The sequence below is a fragment of the Budorcas taxicolor genome, chromosome 16 (assembly GCF_023091745.1).
Source record: "Budorcas taxicolor isolate Tak-1 chromosome 16, Takin1.1, whole genome shotgun sequence".
Classification (NCBI taxonomy): Eukaryota; Metazoa; Chordata; class Mammalia; order Artiodactyla; family Bovidae; genus Budorcas; species Budorcas taxicolor.
In genome coordinates this window covers 79,794,892-79,816,358 of record NC_068925.1, presented here as the reverse complement: position 1 = coordinate 79,816,358, position 21,467 = coordinate 79,794,892, and the positions used below count along the sequence as shown (strand labels likewise).

The 21,467-nt window shown below is 48.4% G+C and overlaps 1 protein-coding gene across 1 annotated transcript in view; it reads right to left on the bottom strand.

The window, feature by feature from the left end:
* Positions 1-411: 411 nt before the first annotated feature.
* Positions 412-21,467, bottom strand: part of NR5A2 (nuclear receptor subfamily 5 group A member 2) — a 124,458-nt gene continuing 103,402 nt past the window's right edge. The window contains exon 8 of the mRNA XM_052654034.1: positions 412-659. Within this exon, the coding sequence (XP_052509994.1) occupies positions 412-659 (248 nt within the window). The remainder of the gene's footprint in view (positions 660-21,467) is intronic.

Genomic DNA, 21,467 nt, shown 5'->3' with positions numbered 1-21,467 from the left:
TTCCCTGCCACGTAAGCCTAACGAAGAACATAGATCAGTTCCTAGATTTCTTCACAGCGGAGATCAGTTTCAATATGCAAGAAAGCTTCTGTCCGTTCCCAGCCTGACGTGGTGTTGGGATCCGTCTGTGGGTTCAGTCCACTCCGCTCCAGTGTCTTTTGCACAGGACGCTTTGGGGATGGGACGCATTTGATTCACAGTTTGCGATACAAACACCCTGATACATCATTTATTGGCCATTCAGTATCTGGCTACTATGCCTCATTAAATTCAGTATCTTTAAACCAAGTGTTCGATTCATGTTGCTTGGAGCCGTTCAGAGTATTTTTTTTTCCCTTTCTTCCTGTTCTCCTCCTCCCCCACCCCAGCGATCTCTGCTCTGTTGCGAAGCCGAGCTCGTGGCGGCTGGGACTACGCTCGTTTTGCGTGTAGCATCTCGATCAGCAGGTTGTTGTAGGGGACGTCCCCGTTCAGGTGCTTGTAGTACAGGTACTCCTCGGCCTGCATGCTGATGGCTCGGATCTCCGGGAGGCGGAGCAGCAGCTGCCCGAACTTCTCTGCCTGCTGCGGGTAGTTGCACACGGTATAGTCCAGCAGGGCGGCGTTGACCTGCTCCTGGACGCCTTCCACCAGCTGGGAGTTCTCCAGGTTTTTGACATCTGGATTAAAAAAAAAAAACAACACAATATTTCAATGGTGTTTTAATTCCTGTTTATAGCAGTGTTCAATTCGGGGTTGCATTTTCCTCCTGACATAAAGCCCACTCGACGCACCGCCGGACGGTCGGTCAGCCCCACTCATGGAGACTGCCTGAGGAGATGGTCACAAACGTGCTTTAGAAGAATGTCCTGTGGAAATTCTGCCTATGCCTCCAGTCAATTAGACACCAGTGGGTTTTGAGCAAGGTCAGTTCTTTTCATATCTCACAAAAGAAAAGGTTTGAGGATTCCAAAAGTAGAAGGGTCATAATATATTACCACCAAATGAGTCCCTTGAGGAAGACTGATCTTAACCCAGTATATGACACGATGCATACAACTCTGTATTAATTTTTCTGACCCAAGGTGAAATCTGTGTCCAGGCTATGATGTAGTTAATTCTAATAAAAAGTGACAGGGTTCTTGTTTCTGTTTGACATTTCCTGGATGGTTCTGAAAGCCTCTGACTTGTCTAGCCCATGCTAATGAACCATCTGGTACACTCCAGTGACTGCCAGTGGAGCTGTCGCTGCTGGGAACTCTCTAAAATATGTGTCTCGGTGACTAATGATCTTTATCAAATGAAAGCTTCGTCCTTTAGGCAGAGTGCAAGCAGGATGGCCGGTGCCCTTTAACCTGAATGTGGTTTCTGCAGTTGATACATTGCTTTTTTTTCCCCTTCTAGACACGAGCCATTCCCACAGAGGAGATGGATTCAGACAATCCGCCTGGCCTGATTCCTAAGGATCCTGCAGGTCCTCATAATGTGGAGTAAGAGGGCAACAGAGTTAAAAGACAGACTGGCACGCACAGACACACAGACACTGAGCAGGGAAATGGTCATGGTGGAATTTCTCTTCTGGAGTCTGTTTATGTGAACTGTACAACTTGTTTACGGTGTGTAGACAGACGCCTCTGGGAGAAATCTACAGATACGTGTGTGCGTGTTTACATACAGCATCCGTGCTGAGAAAGTAAACAGACGCAGGCACCTCTCCCCCTGCTTTATCTTCTAATTGGACAAAAATAAATAAGAATGATTCCACAGAAAACCAAATAATACTATGGCTGAAAGGTTAAACGCACCAAACCCCGCTGAGTCACCAACTTGCGTCCCGTGTTTTTGCCACCGTACGTTGTGACACTTAGTCAGTACACACGTGCACGGCCCTTTCAGTGTCTCTACGTGCTGTGACAACAGGCGGCCTCACATGTGCTGTTGAAACGTGCCCAGGATGATTTCGGTGTTTACATTTTGAGCCATAACTTGGCATGAAGCATGATTCCCCAATTCCGTCCTCAAATCTCTGCCCCAAATTAAAAACAATGGGGAATTAGTACCGAAATAGCATGGGCACTGGGACGATCACATCTACTTCAAAGTGCAACGGCGGAGTCAAAAACACCCGATCATTCATTAACGAGATGCACAGACAACTGCTACCCGATGAGGAGCTTCGCCTTCCAAGGTGTCGTCCACCAGACACTACGCAGGTGGCACAAGTTAATAATGCGTTTTCCATCGATCTCATCCATAGCGTCTTAGAATTCAATTAAGATTCTTATTAGTTATATCTGGTTCAACATTATAAGATGCAAACAACTGGAAATCCCTTGAATATGCTGTACCAAGACAGATGACAGAAAAATCCACGTTCGTGTCAGCCTGGTTCTCTGCCACACTGTTTGCATTTCACAGGCGCACACCCTGGTTACAGACACTGGTCCTTCCTAAGGCATCGCGGCAGAGAACCAGGAATCCCAACAGCGTCCGTCTGAATTCTGACCAGTTTCTTAAGTGCTGCTTCTCTTGACCCTCCGGCTCAACCTAAAGAAAGCATTGAAGCCTAACACCTAAGGAATACCTCAGTTTCCTCTTTCATATACTACTAAGAAGTTGAAAGGAAAAAAAAAAAAAAAAAGACAAGCAAGTTCCAGTGTTATAGTGATTTTAACACAATCATAGGAAGAAAAAATCGAAGTATTATTTTATGCTACAATGACAGATATTGTCACAGCAAGAAACGCTACCAAAAGTCACCGAGATTCGTAGGGAGGGTGCAGGAATTGCACAGTATAAGACGCAAGATAAACGGACGACAGTCTTTTCGGAAAGTTGTTTCTGAAACCTTTTTTTGATAAATGTAGTTTTTGAGAATAAGGTTCAGCCTTCTGTGATACATTGTGCCACTCTCTTAATAAAAGCAAAACAAACACAATGAACTGCTAAGAGACAGAAAGCAAAGGACGGGTCATCGGCTCTGGTTAAATCACTTACTCTTGTTACAGATAAACATTTAAAGTCTTCAGGTCAGCATGTGCTGGATAATTTCTAAGAATACTGGTCCAAACTCCCCAAAGTTTAAAACCACATGCAACTGTCCTTCTGAGGGAAAATCCTGTTTACTGTGTTTATCGTTAACTGTAACAGAAGTTACGCTGCTGGTTGTCCCAACGTACCTACTTACTGAATGCCCACTTTGTTTCTATGTCTACACAGGCAGTTTGTAATTCAGTGGCAGTGATTCTGATATTAAAGCTTTGCAGTGAAAGAAAGAGAGAGAGAGGAAGGAAGGAAGGAAGGAAAGAAAAACATCTTGACTGAGCTCCTCTCATCCACTGACCACGAAGCTTCCAAATCCCAGCTCTGGCTGATCTGTTTCAGCCCTGTCTCGCTCACAGCATCTTGTCCTCTTTTATTAACCGCCCATCTCCCCATGGAAACTGCCAGCATCTTGAGATGAGAACTGTGTTATCTTTTAGTCAAGGCCTCCCCAGAGGTTTCTCCAATTGTTTGCTTTATATTTAGGTGTATTTGTCCAAACATTGCTTAATTGTAAAATGACCCATTACGTTAGCTGCTACATATCTTTATGCTGCTCCTGTCTGGCTCTCTGCGACCCCATGGGCTGCAGCCCGTAAGGCTCCTCTGTCCGTGGGATTATCCCGGCAAGAATGCTGGAGTGGGTTCACATTTCCTCCTCCAGAGGGTCTTCCCATCCAGGGGTCGAACCTGAGTCTCCTGCACCTCGTTCTGTGGCAGGCGGATTCTTCACCACTGAACCACCAGGGAAACCCTTGAGCCGCTATGTAGCTGCTAAGTCGGTTTCCTTTCTTTTTCTAGCTTGACACTGGCTTTCAAAAGTCGACTTATACCATAAATCTCTCCCTGAAGATAAACAGTTTAAATGTACTAGTGTGTTCTACTCAAGAATCCTTGGTGAGCCTTTTTATGATCTGAATAACCAAGGCTGAGTTCACGTGTTCTGACAACGGGGGTCAGTTTTGCTCTAGGGAGAACGTGCCCACGCCCTCATCTGGGTGTGGGATATGGCCCCTTGTTCTTGAGTCTCTCGTATTTCCTGTCCGACAGGCAGAACTTGGCGTTTCCATGTGGAGAATGTAAACTGGTGCAGCCATTGTGGAAGACAGGATGGAGGTTTCTCAAAAAACTAAAAATGCAGCTACCACATGACCCAGAAATTCCACTCCTGGGTACGTATTTGAAGAAAATGAAAACAATAATTGGAAAAGACACACGCACCCCAATGTTCATAGCGGCACTATTTACAATACCGAGATGTGGAAACAACCTAGGGGTCCATCTACAGACGATAACAAGGTGTAATGAGTTCAAGCAAACTCTGGGAGATGGTGAAGGACAGGGAAGCCTGGTATGCTGTAGTCCACGGGGTTGCAAAGAGTCGGACATGGCTGCGTGACTGAACAACATATATATATATGTGTGTGTATAATGGAATACTTGGCCAACAATGGTCCATCTAGTCAAAGCTATGGTTTTTCCAGTAGTCATGTGTGGATGTGAGAGTTGGCCCATAAAGCAAGCTGAGTGCCAAAGAATTGATGCTTTTGAACTGTAGTGTTGGAGAAGACTCTTGAGAGTCCCTTGGACTGCAAGGATATCCAGCCAGCCTATCCTAAAGGAGATCAGTCCTGGGTGTTCATTGGAAGGACTGATGCTGAAGTTGAAACTCCAATACTTTGGCCACCTGATGCAAAGAGCTGACTCATTGGGAAACACCCTGATACTGGAAAGATTGAAGGAAGGAGAAGGGGATGACAGAGGATGAGATGGTTAGATGGAATCACTGACTCGATGGGTATGAGTTTGAGCAAGCTCTGGAGTTGCTGATGGACAGGAAGGCCTGGCGTGCTGCAGTCCATGGAGTCGCAAAGAGCTGGCCACAACTGAGAGACTGAACTGAACTGAATAATGGAACACTCCCCAGCTGTAGCAAAGAATGAGATTCTGCCATTTGCAATAACATGGATAGACGTGGAGGGCATTATTCTTAGTGAAGTAAGTCAGAAAGAGAAAGACACACACTGTGTGATATCACTTGTCTGTGGAATCTAAAATGCAGCAAACTAGTGAATTTAATAACAACAAAAGGAAACAGACTTGCAGATATGAGGAACAGCTTGGTGCTTACCAGTGGGGAGAGGGAGGAGGGGAGGGGCGAGATACGCTCTCCAACACAGGAGCACAGCCAGGACGTCACAGTGACGACGAATGGAATATAACCTTCAAAAATTGCGAATTCAAGAAAGCAAGCAAGTAGAGACGAAAAGAGCCGAAACACAGTGCCACCGCCTCTCCGGAGACTGGGAATCTTCTCTTCCACAGAGGCCACTGTGGGTACTTTTTAGGAAGAGAGCAGATTAAACTGCGCTCACGGAATTCATGTTTAGGCTCATTCATGCCCTATCCTAAAACATGAAACATGAAATACCTTTAAAATGCTAGTCATTTTCTCTGTGATGCCGCCTTACAAATCAAGCCCCACTCTACAAGTAACGAATGGGTGCTGACATGCCTCGGGGGTCTTAACTCATCTCTGGCAGGAGTCCATGACGCTGGAAACTCGTGAATGAATGGATAGCTAATTATATGAGAAAGCAAAATTTGGACAAATTATGCCACGTTCTGGGGTCCTTGGAAATCTGCTTTTTGGGACTTGCTCTTCAGCTCCCAGATGAAACAGCCTTGCCCACATGTGGGTTTGAGGAGGCCCAGCTGGGGAGATCGACAGGAGTGCAAAATCCGCCTCCAGCTCTTCTGGGGCGTCACGCCGGATCCCCGAGCCTCCTGCATTTGGCACGCTACCCGTTTCTTTGAAACTGATGTAAGCTTCATCTTAATACAATTTAGAAACGCAAGTTAATGAACCCCATCATTACAAATTCTGAGTCGGAAACAGTACGTAAACAGGCAGAGGCACCCCCAACCCTTTCTCCCCCGCCTTTAAATTTTGATGACCGGCAAAAAAGCATTTTGAGCTTCTCCTCTAAGTATCAATCTCCTATCATCTATTCTGCTTTACTCACTCAGGGACTAATTACCAACTTGTTATATGGAGCAGCCTGACGATCAGCTCACAGTGGGGGCCCAGAGTCTCCTCCATCCTCGTTGGAAAGTAAACCCTTAGGTCTTCTTGAATACATTACCGCTGGCTTTTCGGTCGCACGCAGCTTTCAGCCTCCTTCTGAAGCTGAAGACGCTGGTTTCTGCCGCCCTGGTCTCTGCCACATGGCACGGCTCCCGTACAGCACGCTCTTTTGGGAGACCGGTTCTCTGCAGAGCAAGGGGGCTGGGGGCTGGGGGCTCAAACGGCCGGAGAATATAATTACCTTTGTTAACTTTCCGCACATTGGGGGAAAAAAAGAAATCTCATCCGGTCCTTTCAAAGATACAAAAGTGGGGGGAAGAGGTTCCACTTCGCATCTGGAGAATACTGCTTCCCTTTGAGGCTTTTGGAGGGGCGACCTCTAAACTGGCTCTCGACTTTTCCCGCAAAGACCTTTTCCTCTGATAACGTCAGCAGAGGAGAAAACAAACGAATTTTCTCTTGGGAATTCATTTTTAAATTATTTTTAAAGGGCTAACCTTAAATAATTTGTAGAAATAATTTGGTAGCAACTTTTGCAGAGCAACATGCTAGAGAAGGAAATGGCAACCCACTCCAGTGTTCTTGCCTGGAGAATCCCAGGGACAGGGGAGCCTGGTGGGCTGCCGCCTATGGGGTCGCACAGCGTCGGAAACGACTGAAGCGACTTAGCAGCAGCAGCAGCATGCTAGCTCTTTTCGTGTGAAGCAAGTGGCCTGAATAAAGAGCGAGGGCTGTTGGGTTGGAGACAGGCAGACAGGGCACTCCCAGCGACGGCGCCTGCGTTTAGAGTCTACACTTGTTTCCGGCAAAACTGAAACTCAAGACTTTAAATTAACTACTATTAACTCCTTTATAAAGCTAGTGGAGGGGATGGAATTCCAGCTGAGAGCTATTTCAAATCCTGAAAGATGATGCTGTGAAAGTGCTGCACTCAATATGTCAGCACATTTGGAAAACTCAGCAGTGGCCACAGGACCGAAAAGTTCCGTTTTGATTCCAATCCCAAAGAAAGGCAATGCCAAAGAATGCTCAAACTACGCACAATTGCACTCATCTCACACTCTAGGAAAGTCATGCTCAAAATTCTCCAAGCCAGGCTTCAGCAATATGTGAACCGTGAACCTCCAGATGTTCAAGCTGGTTTTAGAAAAGGCAGAGGAACCAGAGATCAAATTGCCAACATCTGCTGGATCATGGAAAAAGCAAGAGAGTTCCAGAAAAACATCTATTTCTGCTTTATTGACTATGCCAAAGCCTTTGACTGTGTGGATCACAATAAATTGTGGAAAATTCTGAAAGAGATGGGAATACCAGACCACCTGACCTGCCTCTTGAGAAACCTATATGCAGGTCAGGAAGCAACAGTTAAAACTGGACATGGAACAACAGACTGGTTCCAAATAGGAAAAGGAGTACGTCAAGGCTGTATATTGTCACCCTGCTTATTTAACTTCTATGCAGAGTAGTACATCATGAGAAATGCTGGACTGGAAGAAGCACAAGCTGGAATCAAGATTGCCGGGAGAAATATCAATAACTTCAGATATGCAGATGACACCACCCTTATGGCAGAAAGTGAAGAGGAACTAAAGAGCCTCTTGATGAAAGTGAAAGAGGAGAGTGAAAAAGTTGGCTTAAAGCTCAATATTCAGAAACCTAAGATCACGGCATCCGGTCCCATCACTTCATGGCAGATAAGATGGGGAAACAGTGGAAACAATGGCTGACTTTATTTTTGGGGGCTCCAAAATCACTGCAGATGGTGACTGCAGCCATGAAATTAAAAGACGCTTACTCATTGGAAGGAAAGTTATGACCAACCTAGACAGCATATTAAAAAGCACAGATAATATTTTGCCAACAAAGGTCCGTCTAGTCAAGGCTATGGTTTTTCCAGTGGTCATGTATGGATGTGAGAGTTGGACTGTGAAGAAAGCTGAGTGCTGAAGAATGGATGCTTTTGAACTGTGGTGTTGGAGAAGACTGTGAGAGTCCCTTGGACTGCAAGGAGATCCAACCAGTCCATCCTAAAGGAGACCAGTCCTGGGTGTTCACTGGAAGGACTGATGCTGAGGCTGAACTCCAGTACTTTGGCCACCTGATGTGGAGAGCTGACTCATTGGAAAAGACCCTGATGCTGGGAGGGATTGGGGGCAGGAGAAGGGGACAACAGAAGATGAGATGGCTGGATGGCATCACGGACTTGATGCACATGAGTTTGAGTGAACTCTGGAGTTGGTGATTGACAGGGAGGCCTGGCGTGGTTCGATTCATGGGGTTGCAAACGTCGGACATGACTGAGCGACTGAACTGAACTGAAGTCCTTTATATAAATCTGTGTATGTGTACACATGTGTATGAATATTAGCCATGAACTATTGGTAGTGACCAGAACAGACAATCCAGCGTCTTCACAGAACAAGAAAATCCAAGTCTTGGGTGGGAACTGAGTGTAAAAATGTGGCATATAGGATATGTATTATTTTTGTACATAGAAATGAGCCCGTACAACTTGCTCAGTTCAGTTCAGTCACTCAGTGATGTCCGACTCTTTGTGACCCCATGGACTGCAGCATGCCAGGCCTCCCTGTCCATCACCAACTCCCGGAGTTTACTCAAACTCATGTTCATTGCGTCGGTGATGCCATCCAACCATCTCATCCTCTGTCGTCCCCATCTGCTCCCACCTTCAATCTTTCCCGGCAACAGGGTCTTTTCAAATGAGTCAGCTCTTCCCATCAGCTGGCCAAAGTATTGCAGCTTCAGCATCAGTCCTTCCAATGAACGTTTGGGACTGATTTCCTTTAGGATGGACTGGTTGGATCTCTTTACAACTAGCTGGTGCTTTATAAATGACAAGGCACCCTACCGTGCTTTACTACGTCACACCTTATGTATACACGTCTATGAATTCATTCATTCACTCAGCCCTGTGTGAGATGACGAAGACATAGGAATAAAAGACTCTGGGTCAAGTGCTAGGGACAAACAGCGGGTGCCCCGGGCACACACAGGGCCGAGGGGCAAGCAGCGTTCTCGGGGGAGGTGACGTCTGAGAGCTTTCGAGAAACGAGGCAGAGTGAGCTGAGCAACATGGGGAAGTGAGAGCAGCGACCGGCACACAGAGCCCCGGAGACAGGGAATGGGTCCCCGGAGCAGCTCAGCTTCTGTGAAGGCCTGCGGGGCGCAGGCAGTGGGCACAGCAGCGGGAGGGGTACACAGGGGTGGACCGCGAAGTTTGGGGTGGGCGGTGCTGTACACAAGAGTCTGTCTTTTGTTCTGGAAGCCACACAGAAGCATTGCAAGATGGGAAGGAAGGAAGGACGTGGTCAGCTCTCCGAGTGGGAAACAGCAGGTGTGTGCAGGACCATAGGCGCCAAACTCGGTGGCCACAGGGGTGGGGATGGACGCGAAGGCCATCCAGGTGGTCACGCTGCAGGGCCTGCTGGCCTGGGTTAATCGGGAGTGGGAGAGAGCAGAGGCCCTGGCTGGTCTGGGTGTCTGTCAAAGGAGAGAGTGGTGGGCACCTTCACCCCTGCCGCAGGCAGGAGAGGAAGAGGCGTAGGACGTGGTGAGTTCAGGGGCAGGTGGGCGTCCCCGGGGATGCAGGGCAAACAGCTGGAGATGGGGGAGGTCCAGACTCAGCAGGGAAGCTGGACTGGTGTCCAGATGCGGAAGCCATCAGTGGTAGGTGAGGATGAGACCCCAGGAGTCGGGGGAGTGTGTGGAGAGAGACGAGAAGGGGCCAGGGCTGGGAGTCTGGAGCCTACCAACTCGCCAAAGATTCTCTCGTGAGAAGGCATTATGGATTATGAGATTTAGACTCGGAAAGATTAAATAGCTTTTCCATGATTTCTAAGTTAAGGACAGACCCAGAGAATGCAGGAATGGCTAACATTCAGCCAGCATTAGTCAACCTGCAAAGGATGTTTTCACAGACCTCTTAAGACTGTGAATGTGTCACAGAGCCCCAAGTTCCTGCCACCGAAGGGGGTTTCAGAATGGGACGTACTGGGTGGTCCAATAGCTCAGCTTCTAAAGGGTCTCAAGGTCTGTGAATGAACAGTTTTCAGAGAATCTGAATGAAGTAACATACCCCTGACACTCATACTGATGCATGCTAAGTTGCTTCAGTCATGTCCAACTCTTTGTTGACCCCATGGACTGCCGCCCGCCAGGCTCCTCTGTCCACGGAATTCTGCAGGCAAGAATCTTGGAGTGGGTTGCCGTTTCCTTCTCCAGGGGATCTTCCGGACCCAGGGATCCAACCAGCGTCTCTCACGTCTCCTGCACTGACAGGTGGGCTGTTTAACACTAGCCCATATTTATGTATTCAGTTCAGTTCAGTTCTTAGACACCTTAATCGTCATAATGCCCCAGGTCACGGTTATAAACAGCCACAGTGACACTGAGCAGAGACCAGAGTCATGAGTACCCTCCTGGAGGGCTTCTCTGCGCACCACCCCACCCCAGCCTCAACACTGGGGCTGTTTCATGGACAGAACAGTATCTCTCATGTTTTCCAAAATCAATGAAAGGCAGAGGATTCCTTGCACATTTATCCCATTCTCAATCACAAAGAGTATTTAGGGAAACATGGCCAAGCCTTAAGTTTCAGTTAGAGACTTACTTTCCACTCCCTTTTCTTAACTTTGAAGTGCAGTTTCCCCAAACATGTACGAAGCTTCACAAAAAGCTGCTAACGCGGTGCCTCCCGGAGCTGCCGAAAGCGCAGGCTCAGGAAGCGCCACTGCATAAAGAACGTCACCTGCGGGGGCCCACGTGTGTGTCAGCTTTGCGTTCAGAGTTCGTCACCCCTAACGGGCAGCAGCTTTTTCCCCAGCGGAAAAGAACACAGCACACTAACCAAACGTCACGCTTCTGGTCCCGATCCTGTCTCTAACTGTGAGATCACGGGCGCATCGCTCTTTGGGGCCCCAAAGGGCAAGGGCTGCACTCGACCATCTCCCATCGCCCCAGCCCTAAGAGTCCACAACTGCGTGCCTATGAAGCCAAGCTTTGGAAGGAAGGCGCTGGATTCGCGCTGTCAACACAAAAGTAGTGACACGTATGTCTCTGCACCATATGCAGCAACCGCAGTGCCTGTTAATGGGTAAAGGAATAAAAAGCAGGGTCTGTGGATTCAGTGAAACAGTGACCGCTTAGGAAGGAGGGACATTCTGACACAGGGGACGACGCGGGGGAACCTTGAGGACACCGCGCCGGGTGCGAGAGGCCAGTCACAAAGGGACAGGTGCTGCAGGCCTCCGCTCACTTGCATGCCCGTGGCATCCGATCCATAGGCAGCAGTGTGGCGGGGCTGCCAGGGCCTGGGGGACGGCAGGTGGGGGTGTCTAACAGGTTCAGAGTTCTGCAAAATAGAAGGAGTTCGGGACACTGACTGGACACCGATGTAGATGCACCTAACATCCTTGAACTGCCCACTTAAGAAGGGCAAAGGTGAGGAAGTTTATGCTCCATAGACAGACATGCGGTTGCCAAGGGCGAAGGACGCGTTGGGAGTTTGGGGTTAGCAGATGGATAAGCGAGGCCCCACTGCCTAGCACACGGAGCTGTGTTCAACGCCGTGATAAACCACAGTGGAAAAGACTATGAAAAACAGGCATATAATACATATGTAACTGAGACTTTAACAGCATTGTTAACACAACTGTAATTCAATGAAAAACAACAAATTTTATGTGCTGTGTATTTCCCCACAATTAAACACTGAAAACTGTACTGTCCGTGTGGTGTTTAAACACAATAACACAACGCCCTGAGAACCACCACCTGCAGAACCAGACCATCCCCGACGCGCTCCAGGCCGCCGAGTCGTGTGTTCCTTCCATGGACCAGATTTCCGCAGCTGAAGGGTGACTGCTACCCGTTCCGCGCTTCCCCTTCGCTCACATCCTTACGCTGCACCTTCTTGTTGATGCCTGCTTGACCGACTTCACAGTATACAGTTACTTGTCTAATTCTTTATAAAGTGTTTACCTGATCTTTAAGCTTGCCTGTCGCCCTCACGAGGGGCGCTGTGAAGGCAGGGGCACGCGGGCCAGGGGCCAGCACACGGGGCGCCCTCCCCAGTGCGGAAGGGATGACTGCAGAGTGCATTTCTTGACTTAATGCTGTGTGGCCCTAAACCAAAGTATTTCCTTCTTCCCCTTTTGGCCTCTGACATGCTCTTCATGCTTCCACATCAAATTCACGCCAGATTGTGTTTCTCTTTCGTGTAGAGCGGTTTCATGATCAGAAGCAAAAAGCACCAGCGCCACTATGTACTGCGCTTTCTAGGGACACAGATTCTGAACCGGCTGCTGGCTGTGTGCGCTGACGGCAGTGCCAGGCCCGCCAGCTTCCCCGGGCTCCTCCGTACCTTCCATGTGCAGGGCACTTATTTCCTCTGCCCGGGGTCCACCTTCGCCACGCACTCAAGGCCCAGGATGACAGCTCCAGGGCGTGACTTCACTCTGTAGATCCAACCGCTTCTGGACCTTCTGGCTTCTGCACCTCCCACCTCTGGCTTCTGCACCTCCTGCCCAAATGGCGAGTGGGCATCGCAGACTTGGGTGGTAACATTGCCCTCCATTCCCTGGGTACCCAAGCCTGCTCTCTGCCTCCAGGTTTCCCTGATCACCGGCCAATGTTCCCAGGCCTTGGCCCCGACAGCCTGGCCTCCAGGGGGCCTCTTCAATCCCATCGCTGTGGACTGTGCTGTTTGTGCATCGCAGGGGGTGTCGGGTGCCATGTGGTCACCTGTCAATCGTGGAGACAGGATGTCGACCTTGGCAACGGCCACCCTTCCCCCGTCCTGCCACGGGGCCTGGGCAAAGTCGGAGCCCCCTTCACATTCGGCGAATGGAAGAAGGCATTCTCACGTTAACGCACATATCCCTCTTTGCCTTGCTGTGTCTGAAGGCCCTCTGAACACATCTGATCGGACCCTCCCAAACCCACGACCAACCTCAGATCCAACAGCAGGATGCCTTTCTATCGTTTGGCTCTGGGACGATGAAACTGAGCTCAGTGGACTTCAGAAGGAACAGCATCTGGTTTGCCTGGTATTATGAAGCGGTACGTCATCTAAGGATGCTGAGAAAAGCCTGTCTGGGCACTGTGAGCTACGCCCAGACCACCGCTGACAGAGGGCATTCATTCTTTCCTTCCCTACACACATCTGGAGTGTGTTTTCCAGAATGCTAGGGGATAAAAACGCGGAAGGAAGGCCATACTGCAGGGGTTTTAAGACCAAGAATTGAAGCAGGTCGTACGTTTTATCAAGTTAAATGCATGCAGAATGGAAGGCAAGAAAAAGAGAAAAATCTCCGACCGGGAATTAACGCAGCAGTTTGAACCAGGAAACAGAACTGAAAGAGGCACAGGACAGAACGATTTTCCGGTCTCCTCCTAAAGTTCAAGTGAAACCGTGTGTCAGACAGACTTAATCCTCAGGGCAAACGCGTACAGTGCTCGATAAACCAGAACGACCTCTAGCTGGAGCGGCCCTGGCCAGCCAGCCTTGGCAGCCTCGGTCCTTACCTTGTTATAAAGACCATCTGTCTGCTCAGAAGACAACCTGTCCACATGCAGGAAAACCTGTCCGCCTTCAGGGAAAAGCTCCTCCCTCACTCTCGTAGTCACGTCCCAGAATAGGTTTCGACTCACAAGTTTGCATTTTTGATTTTGACTCAGGAATTTCTGTGGTTTTGGCCAAGTTTTCTTACTCTCTTCGAGTAAGGTTATGGTCTTTAGTTTGTTCAGGTGGCAAGTCAAGCCTATGAATAAACCAACGTTATCATATGAAAGAGAATTAAACAGGCAGATCCAAGTGGGGATATATTAAGCCAAATTTAAGCTCCAGTTGTTGAATTTAGCCCGGGCTTGCTGTCTGGTTTGCCTGGGGATAAATTCAGCTTTCCAACTAATCGAATGAAGAAAACCGCCTCAGGTATGATAAAATTTACAAGAGAGCACTGTCCAACCGTTCTTGTTAAAAATATTCGCTTAGAGGCATTCTTATCGTCTTTGGGATGAAGACCATATTTGCATTTAATGATCTGGTTTCAAACTTTTATGAACTTGGATCCAATATTAGCTTAGCCAATTAAAATCTTATTTGGAGGGAGAGTGAGGGGCAAAAAGCCCGACCTACTCAGCTCTGGTAGGTGTTTTAGAACTTGCCTACGAACTCTCGAAGAGGTTATTTCTAAGAGAAAAAACAAAGGGGAGGGTAACGTTTCAGAATATAAATGTACATTTAGTAAACAATGTTATATTCACAATACGCAATTGACTTGAAGATTTTCTGCAGTTAGAGCCTTGGTCCAGAAGACAAAAGATGTAATCTTCCAGATATTTCCACCCTACAATCAATACTCCTTCATAATTCAGCATTTGAAAGAAATGCTTTTTCTCTAAACTGCCGTTAGTCCACAGGCCACAGGGCGGTTGCAGGGCCAGGGGCGGCCTGCTCTCTGTCCAGGCCCGGGAGGAGGCAGACGGGGCCAGGGGTGCGAAGGGCTGAGGGTCCACGCGGAGAAGGAGCTGACTGCAAACTAAAGGGTGGGTGGAAATGTTGGAAAAAAGCATTCAGAATCCTCCCCCAGATAAGCAGTTTATTCCGTATAACTTGTATCACGCAGACCTCAGGGCCCCTGGCTGCCTGGGCAGGAGGACTCTCCCAGGGCACCACGTCCACGAGCAGCCCGGGGTCAGAAACACGAGTGTCCCCGCTGCCCAGCTGTGGTCCACCTTTCGGGGTGACAGCTGTGGCCCGGCTTCAGTGTCCCCAGTGGCAGCTGGGACGAGACGGAAACGAATCAGACACCCCGGGACCAGTTCTCCTCTCACTCATTTCAACAGAAACCAAGACGTGAATAGAACACACACGTCATGTGGAAGAATGAGCACCCGTTATTTCAAAAGGAAGTAACCCGTGACAGTTACGCCAACACAAGACTGTGTGGCGAGGTAAGCACTCCTGCCTCCCGAGCAGCCAGACACCGGGAGCGAGAGCCTCCACTGCTATTCATGGTTGGCTCGCGCATGAAGACCCAGCAAGTTGAGCTCTATGCACATTCAGAGGCTGTATCTGGGCTTTATTTTTGATAAGAAGTTTCAAAGGTGCCTTTCCGTTTCATGGGGCTTCCCTTATAGCTCGGTCAGTAAAGTATCTGCCTGCAGTGGAGAAGACCCAGGTTCGATCCCTGGGTTTGGAAGTTCCCCTGGAGAAGGAAATGGCAACCCACTCCAGTATCCTTGCTTGGAAAATCTCATGGATAGAGGAGCCTGGTGGGCTGCAGCCCATGGGGTCGCAAAGAGTCGGGTACAACTGAGTGGCTAACACTTACTTTCTGTTTCTCAGTGTAAATATCTTAATTCATGAGAAATAAATTCTATCTGAAGCCAGCAGCAGAATCAGAAATTCAAGGAATTAAAAGGACTATTGGGACTTCCCTGGTGGTTGGGCAGTTAAGAATCTGCCGTGCAATGCAGGGGCTGTGGGTTCAATCCCCAGTCGGGGAACTAAGATCCCACATGCCTTGAGGCAACGAAGCCTGTGAGCTCTATGGTCCCCGGCTCTGCAACTAGAGAAAGCCCAGCACCACAAGGAAGACGCAGCGCAGACCAAAAAAAAAGAAAAAACCAACCCTCAAACCTACTATTAATGTGTCATCTACTTTAAAACCCAATTTTAAAATGTTAAAGGCTTTCTGTAAGGCATTTTATGAAATGTAGGCTCAGCACGTTTTCCAGTTTCTGAAGATGAAGTATTTGTCTCGCTCTTTGACGTTTTACCACAGCCTTTCCCTCTAGCCCCCTTTAGCTCCCCCCGCGGCACTTGGGGCACCCCCAGCACTCGTCTTCTGAGACACCAGGGTGAATGCAAGGGCTGGATGGAAAACTGGGGATTTTTAAAATGCTGCATCTGGTGCCTCCAATCCTCTTCTCACAGCACCCCACCCTCCCATGCTGACTCTCTTATTTTAGCGGAAGCATCGGAGTGAGGTCCCCAAACTGCATTTCTTTAATTGCATGTGAATTCAGCTTTCTGTTGAAGTTGAATTGTTAGGAATTAGTGAGGTTTCTTGTACTTCGCATGTTCTGTTTTCGTACTAAAAGATACTATCACAGTCGGTAGAATGCTTGCAACCCTCGGTCCACATGAGAACTGTTATTTATATACATCTGATCAAGATAGCCAAGGTTTCTCTTTAGTTTGTAGGATTAAAATAAAACTATCCTTCAAGAGCTAGATATACTTGCTACTTATCATTACATCATTTTCCTCAGCTTATTAAATTTCTGCTCAATAAGATCAGAGGTTGAATGAATGGGGAAAAAAATCATTCAGTTGACTGATACTTATCAGAATCATTTGATATAAAAGGAAAAGAGAGGTCTTTGGGGTGAGAAGCAGGGAGGAAGGGATACTGACTACCTAGCAAGATCACTGAAGACAAATACTCATCAATTGTTTGGATATAAATTAATAATTCACCCAACTGCTTAGGGATATGTATTTGTTAGTGAAAGACAGAAAATCCATCACCAGTTTGTTTTCTGTTTAATGATGCGAACTTTTCAGGGACTTTCCTAGTGGCCCAGTGCAGAGTGTGTCTTCCAATGCAGGGGACTCGGGTTCCATCCCTGGTCAGGGACCTAAGATCCCACGTGCAGCGAGGCAACTACACCTGTGCACCACGACTCTGGACCTGTGCTCCGCAACCAGAGAAAGCCTGTGCACTGCAATGAAGACCCAGTGGAAAAACAGAAAAAAGAAAGAAAGAAAAGAACTTTTAAGAGCCTGAAACATTGGCAAAGGAAGCTCTCTGCCCCCCTTCTCTGTGACTGGATTTTGCTGAGACAGTGATAGCGCTGGTATACAATACCTTACATTTAACCATATTCGTTCTGGGAAACGTTGTGCTCAACTCTAAGCCTGCAGAGCAAGGGAATGAGGAAGAGGTGGTCACCTCACCTTTCCCCACCTATCGTGGATGTCAGAGTCGGTAGAAGTTGGTGCCCCTGAGGCTGGATTACAGCCAATGCTTGAGTATTTAGGGGAATAATTGGTCTGTGCATTTCCAAGGCTGGGAAAAAGGAAAAGGGGTGATTTTAAATCTGTGAATGTCTCACTGGTCAAATGATCTTGGAACGAGGAAATGGCACCGGGGCTCAGGTTCTTCATCTTTGCAATGAATTCCAATGGTGATTCCACGAGGCGGGACACCCCCTGTAAGGCTGTAAGGTACCTTCAGTCATTTCACCCACAGTGACGACTTTGCTGCTGTGAAACATCTCCAGTGCAGAGAAGGCTCTTCCTGATCCGAGGGTCACCCGCAGTGGCTCTGCTAAGAGTCAGGGTCAGCGGGGATGACGCCGCACTGCCCGACCTCCGCCCTGCGCTCACCTGCACGGCAAGGGGGCTGCTCCCACGGCCCCGAGGAGCCCGGGGTGAGAAACTGCCGTGTCTCATGCGCACTTCCAACCTTAAGTGGGTGTCCAGCATGTGAGACAAAGCACTGGATATGCCTTCCCCATGCCTGGCGATGGCCCAGGGACCTGACCTACGTCAAGGTCAAGGGCAGCTCCAGACCACTCTCCGAGATGTGGCTGCTATTAGCAACAAGTCTCATCTTGTGCAGCAGGACTGAAGTAACGGTTTAAGATTTGATTTGTGGAAATCTGCCGACTCTGTGTTGTCCTTCATTACAGAAAACCTGGAAAATTTTTTAAATTCCCATGCAATGACATTAGATCACAAACAGCAAACTGGGAGTTGACTTGGCCGCGACCAAAGGCAATGGTGTTTCTGGAATCAGGGATGTTCTTTCAAGCATGAATGTGCTGTGGTTATGCTTCAGTTGTGAAGGAACATGGGCTTCCCTAGCAGCTCAGCTGGTAAAGAATCAGCCTGCAGTGCAGGAGACCCTGGTTCGATTCCTGGGTTAGGAAGAAACCCCTGGATAAGGGCATAGCAACCCACTCCAGTATTCCTAGGCTTCCTGGTGGCTCAGACAGTAAAGAATCCACCTGCAATGCAGGAGACCTGGGTTTGATTCCTGGGTTGGGAAGATCCCCTGGAGAAGGGCATGGCAGCCCACTCCAGTATTCTGGCCTGGAAAATCCCTAAGGACAGAGGATGCTGGTGGGCTACAGTCCATGCGGTCGCAAAGAGGTGGACATGACTGAGCAACTAAGTGCTGAAGCACTGTGAAGAAAAGGAAGCTTCCATTTCCCAAATTTTAAAGAAACACGTCTACAAAGCATCAAGCACATCTCAAAAAAAAAAAAATTCTCCAGATGCTTGACATTTGTGGATAGAAACGCTTCTTTTAAAAAGGCATAAATCTTAGATTGTGTGAGGTGAATAGAGCAACTGTTTACATTCACTATTTCAAAGCAAACAAATCCCTCACCATCTAATCAAGACCAGTTCTTATTTCTCCGATTAAAACAGAAGTCCTGGCAGAAAGAAGTCCACTGGATGTATGCAAATAAATACATTTTAACAGCCGTCTGAGCATTTTTAGCTTGTAAAGGGGTGGAGGTTGTATATTTATGATGAATGGCCTATTAACCAACAACGTCAGCAAGTTTCTTAAGCATCTATCTGTGTTTGCGCTCTCTCATTCAAGGCTTCAGACGACCCAGTGGGCTGATGGTGTGCTTGTCATCTGCATTCTTTTACTTGCTCGTTGGTGGCAGAACTGGGCTCTGGATTAGTCTCCAGTCTGCCCTCCGGGCCTTGACTCAGGCTCGCCTCCGTTCCTGGGAGCCTCGGTCGTCCGTGGGAGTGGAGGCACGGGACGAAGCTCCTCCCACCCTCCTGAAGGGCATTGAATTTTGCTCCCAGGGTTGTAGCATCCATGTTCCCAGAGCCGTGTCTACAAAGGGGATTCCCTGAGAGGCTGGCAAGTGCAGAATGGATGGGGCAGAGACAGGAAACATCTTAAACTTCTGAAAGAGCTTCCAGTCGTTCAGGTAGACGCCGGAAGAGTAGAGATGTGAGACCAGCTTCAACACAAACCAGGCATCAGTGTGGGAACGAGGCGGCTTCCTGAGCACGCGTCCGTCACTGTCTCTGATGAGACCCTTCCTCACCGTGGGCTTGGGGTTCCCATAACCCTTTAAAGATGAGGGATCCACTTCCGAGTGGTGGGACCACCAAAGGAGAGGGCTCCCTCCGTCTTGGGCGTCACCCACTGCTCTGGACACTCACAGGCCACGACATCTGCAACCAGCTGAACCAGTGCAAGGCCAGCCGGTCCCCCTCCTGTGGCTGGACTAGGGCTGTGAAGAGAGCGTGCGTGGCCTCTGCCGCAGTACAAGCCTGTCCCTTCCTAAACACGTCGAGAGTGAGGACAGGCATCATCGCAGAGGAGCCTAGCTCAGGAAACGACACCCCCTGTGAGGCTGGTCCTAGAACCTTCCCGCACAGGCGCTCCTGACCACGCTCACGTGCCCGGCTTCCAGACGCTGCGACAGACCCCAGGGGTTCTACGCCGAGGAGCTGGAAGGGGTGGACCAGCAGGGACCCTGCGATGGGAAGACCTCGTGATGGGGTGAGAGTGGAAAGAATGCTTGTGAAAATATTACAAATGTTCAAGTTATTTTTCTTAACTAATCTGGATAAAGAATGCACCAACTGAAGAATTCAACTGGATCAAAGACTAACGCTTACGCGGGTGCCGTTCTAACTGATCCTGCCTCTCTTCTCTTTCCTTCCCTCCTTTCTTCCCTCTTCCCCGTTTATCGTCTCATACGTTATCACCTCATTTTCACTGCATCTTCAACTCCTGCTTAAAATGTACTCTTTCACTGTACCTACTTTTAAAACAGTCAACGCCCCCCACGGGTGGCGATGTCTGACCCGCAGCCTCCCTGGTGGGGAAGCGGGGGACCTGACGGCAAGCGAGCTGTCCTTCTGGGTTTCCCCCCTCACTCGAGCCCACAGGGCCAAGGAAGCTGGGCTGGGAAGCCCCCTCCTGGCACTGCACCCCGCTCCAGGGCTTCCTGCCAGGGTCTGTGCCCCGTCTGTGGCCTCCAGCAGCTGTGCAGGCCGCCCCAGCGGGTTGGTATTGGGGTAGGTGTGTCGTGGAAGGACTGCTTTTTAACTGTGCAAGATAAAGGATGTGCAAAGAGTGTTTTTTGGCCGCCAGACGACAGAATTATTAAAAAGCACAGGTGTGACATCGATACGCATTAGCTGAGTTCACGGGGATTCTGTAATGATGTCCGGTTGAAAACTGTCCAAATGATACTCCATTTGACTCAGATCTCCAGTTATAGAAGGGACAAGCGCCTCTAAAGCAGGTTTTTACAAAAATACTGCCTGTTAAGTAAAGGGGAGAATACCAAAAGAAATAACGAGAGCAGGGATACAGTTAGAGACTGGCATTGTAGGAATTACCTGTCCAGGTTTAACTGTTGGGGCCGTTGCAAATAAAAATGGACATCACGGCCACCTGACCAGTCAGGCAGGGGAGTGCCTGTCTCCGAGGTCGTCCTGCAGAAGGACAGAGCCTGTCTGTCCTGTTGTCAGAATGTCAATAGGAAATTTAAAACGTTCTCACGCAAAATCTAGTAGCAGATAAACATGGAAGGAAAAAAAAGCCAGAAACTGGGAATACTGTGAAAGAGAATATTTGAAAAATCCATCATCAAAATAGTCCTTCCTCCACCCCCATCTCCTTCCAAACAAACCAACCCCAAGAACTCAAACTGCTTGTTGACATTCATCTTCAAATGCTGCTTTGGGAAGGTGGCCCCCTGCTCAGGGTTTTTGCTGGTTTGTTGTTTAATATTTCAAAAAAATATTTTTGTAGTTCTTCAAGACTCTTAGGCAAATTCAAAAATTATCCACGTGTGAATTTCTACCTTCTTGATAAAATGTTATCTCTAAAGGTAATTTTTATAATGGGGGTTTGGAGTTGGCACACAGTATTAATAGCGAACTATGAAATACCTTTATACAGTAGGTCCCCTACATACGAACAAGTTGTGTTCTGACAGCGTGTTTGTAAGCCTAATCTGTTCCAAGTCCAAAAAAGTTAGCCTACACGTCCAGCTAACACGACTGGCTACATATTGCTGCTTTTATGCTTGCTTCTGGACACGCTGGGCTTGAAACTGAGATACTGTACTACCGCACTCTATAAAGTACACAAACGCACAGCCACTCGAAAGGATGCACGCGCGTGACAACGTGTGCCTCACATGTGAACTGACGTGACTGAACATGCGAACACACGTTTGCACCTTTGAAAGTTCGCATGTGGGGGACTTACTGGATAGATCATCACTGTCAGGAGGTACTGATAAATGATAAAGCATTTCATTGTCCCTG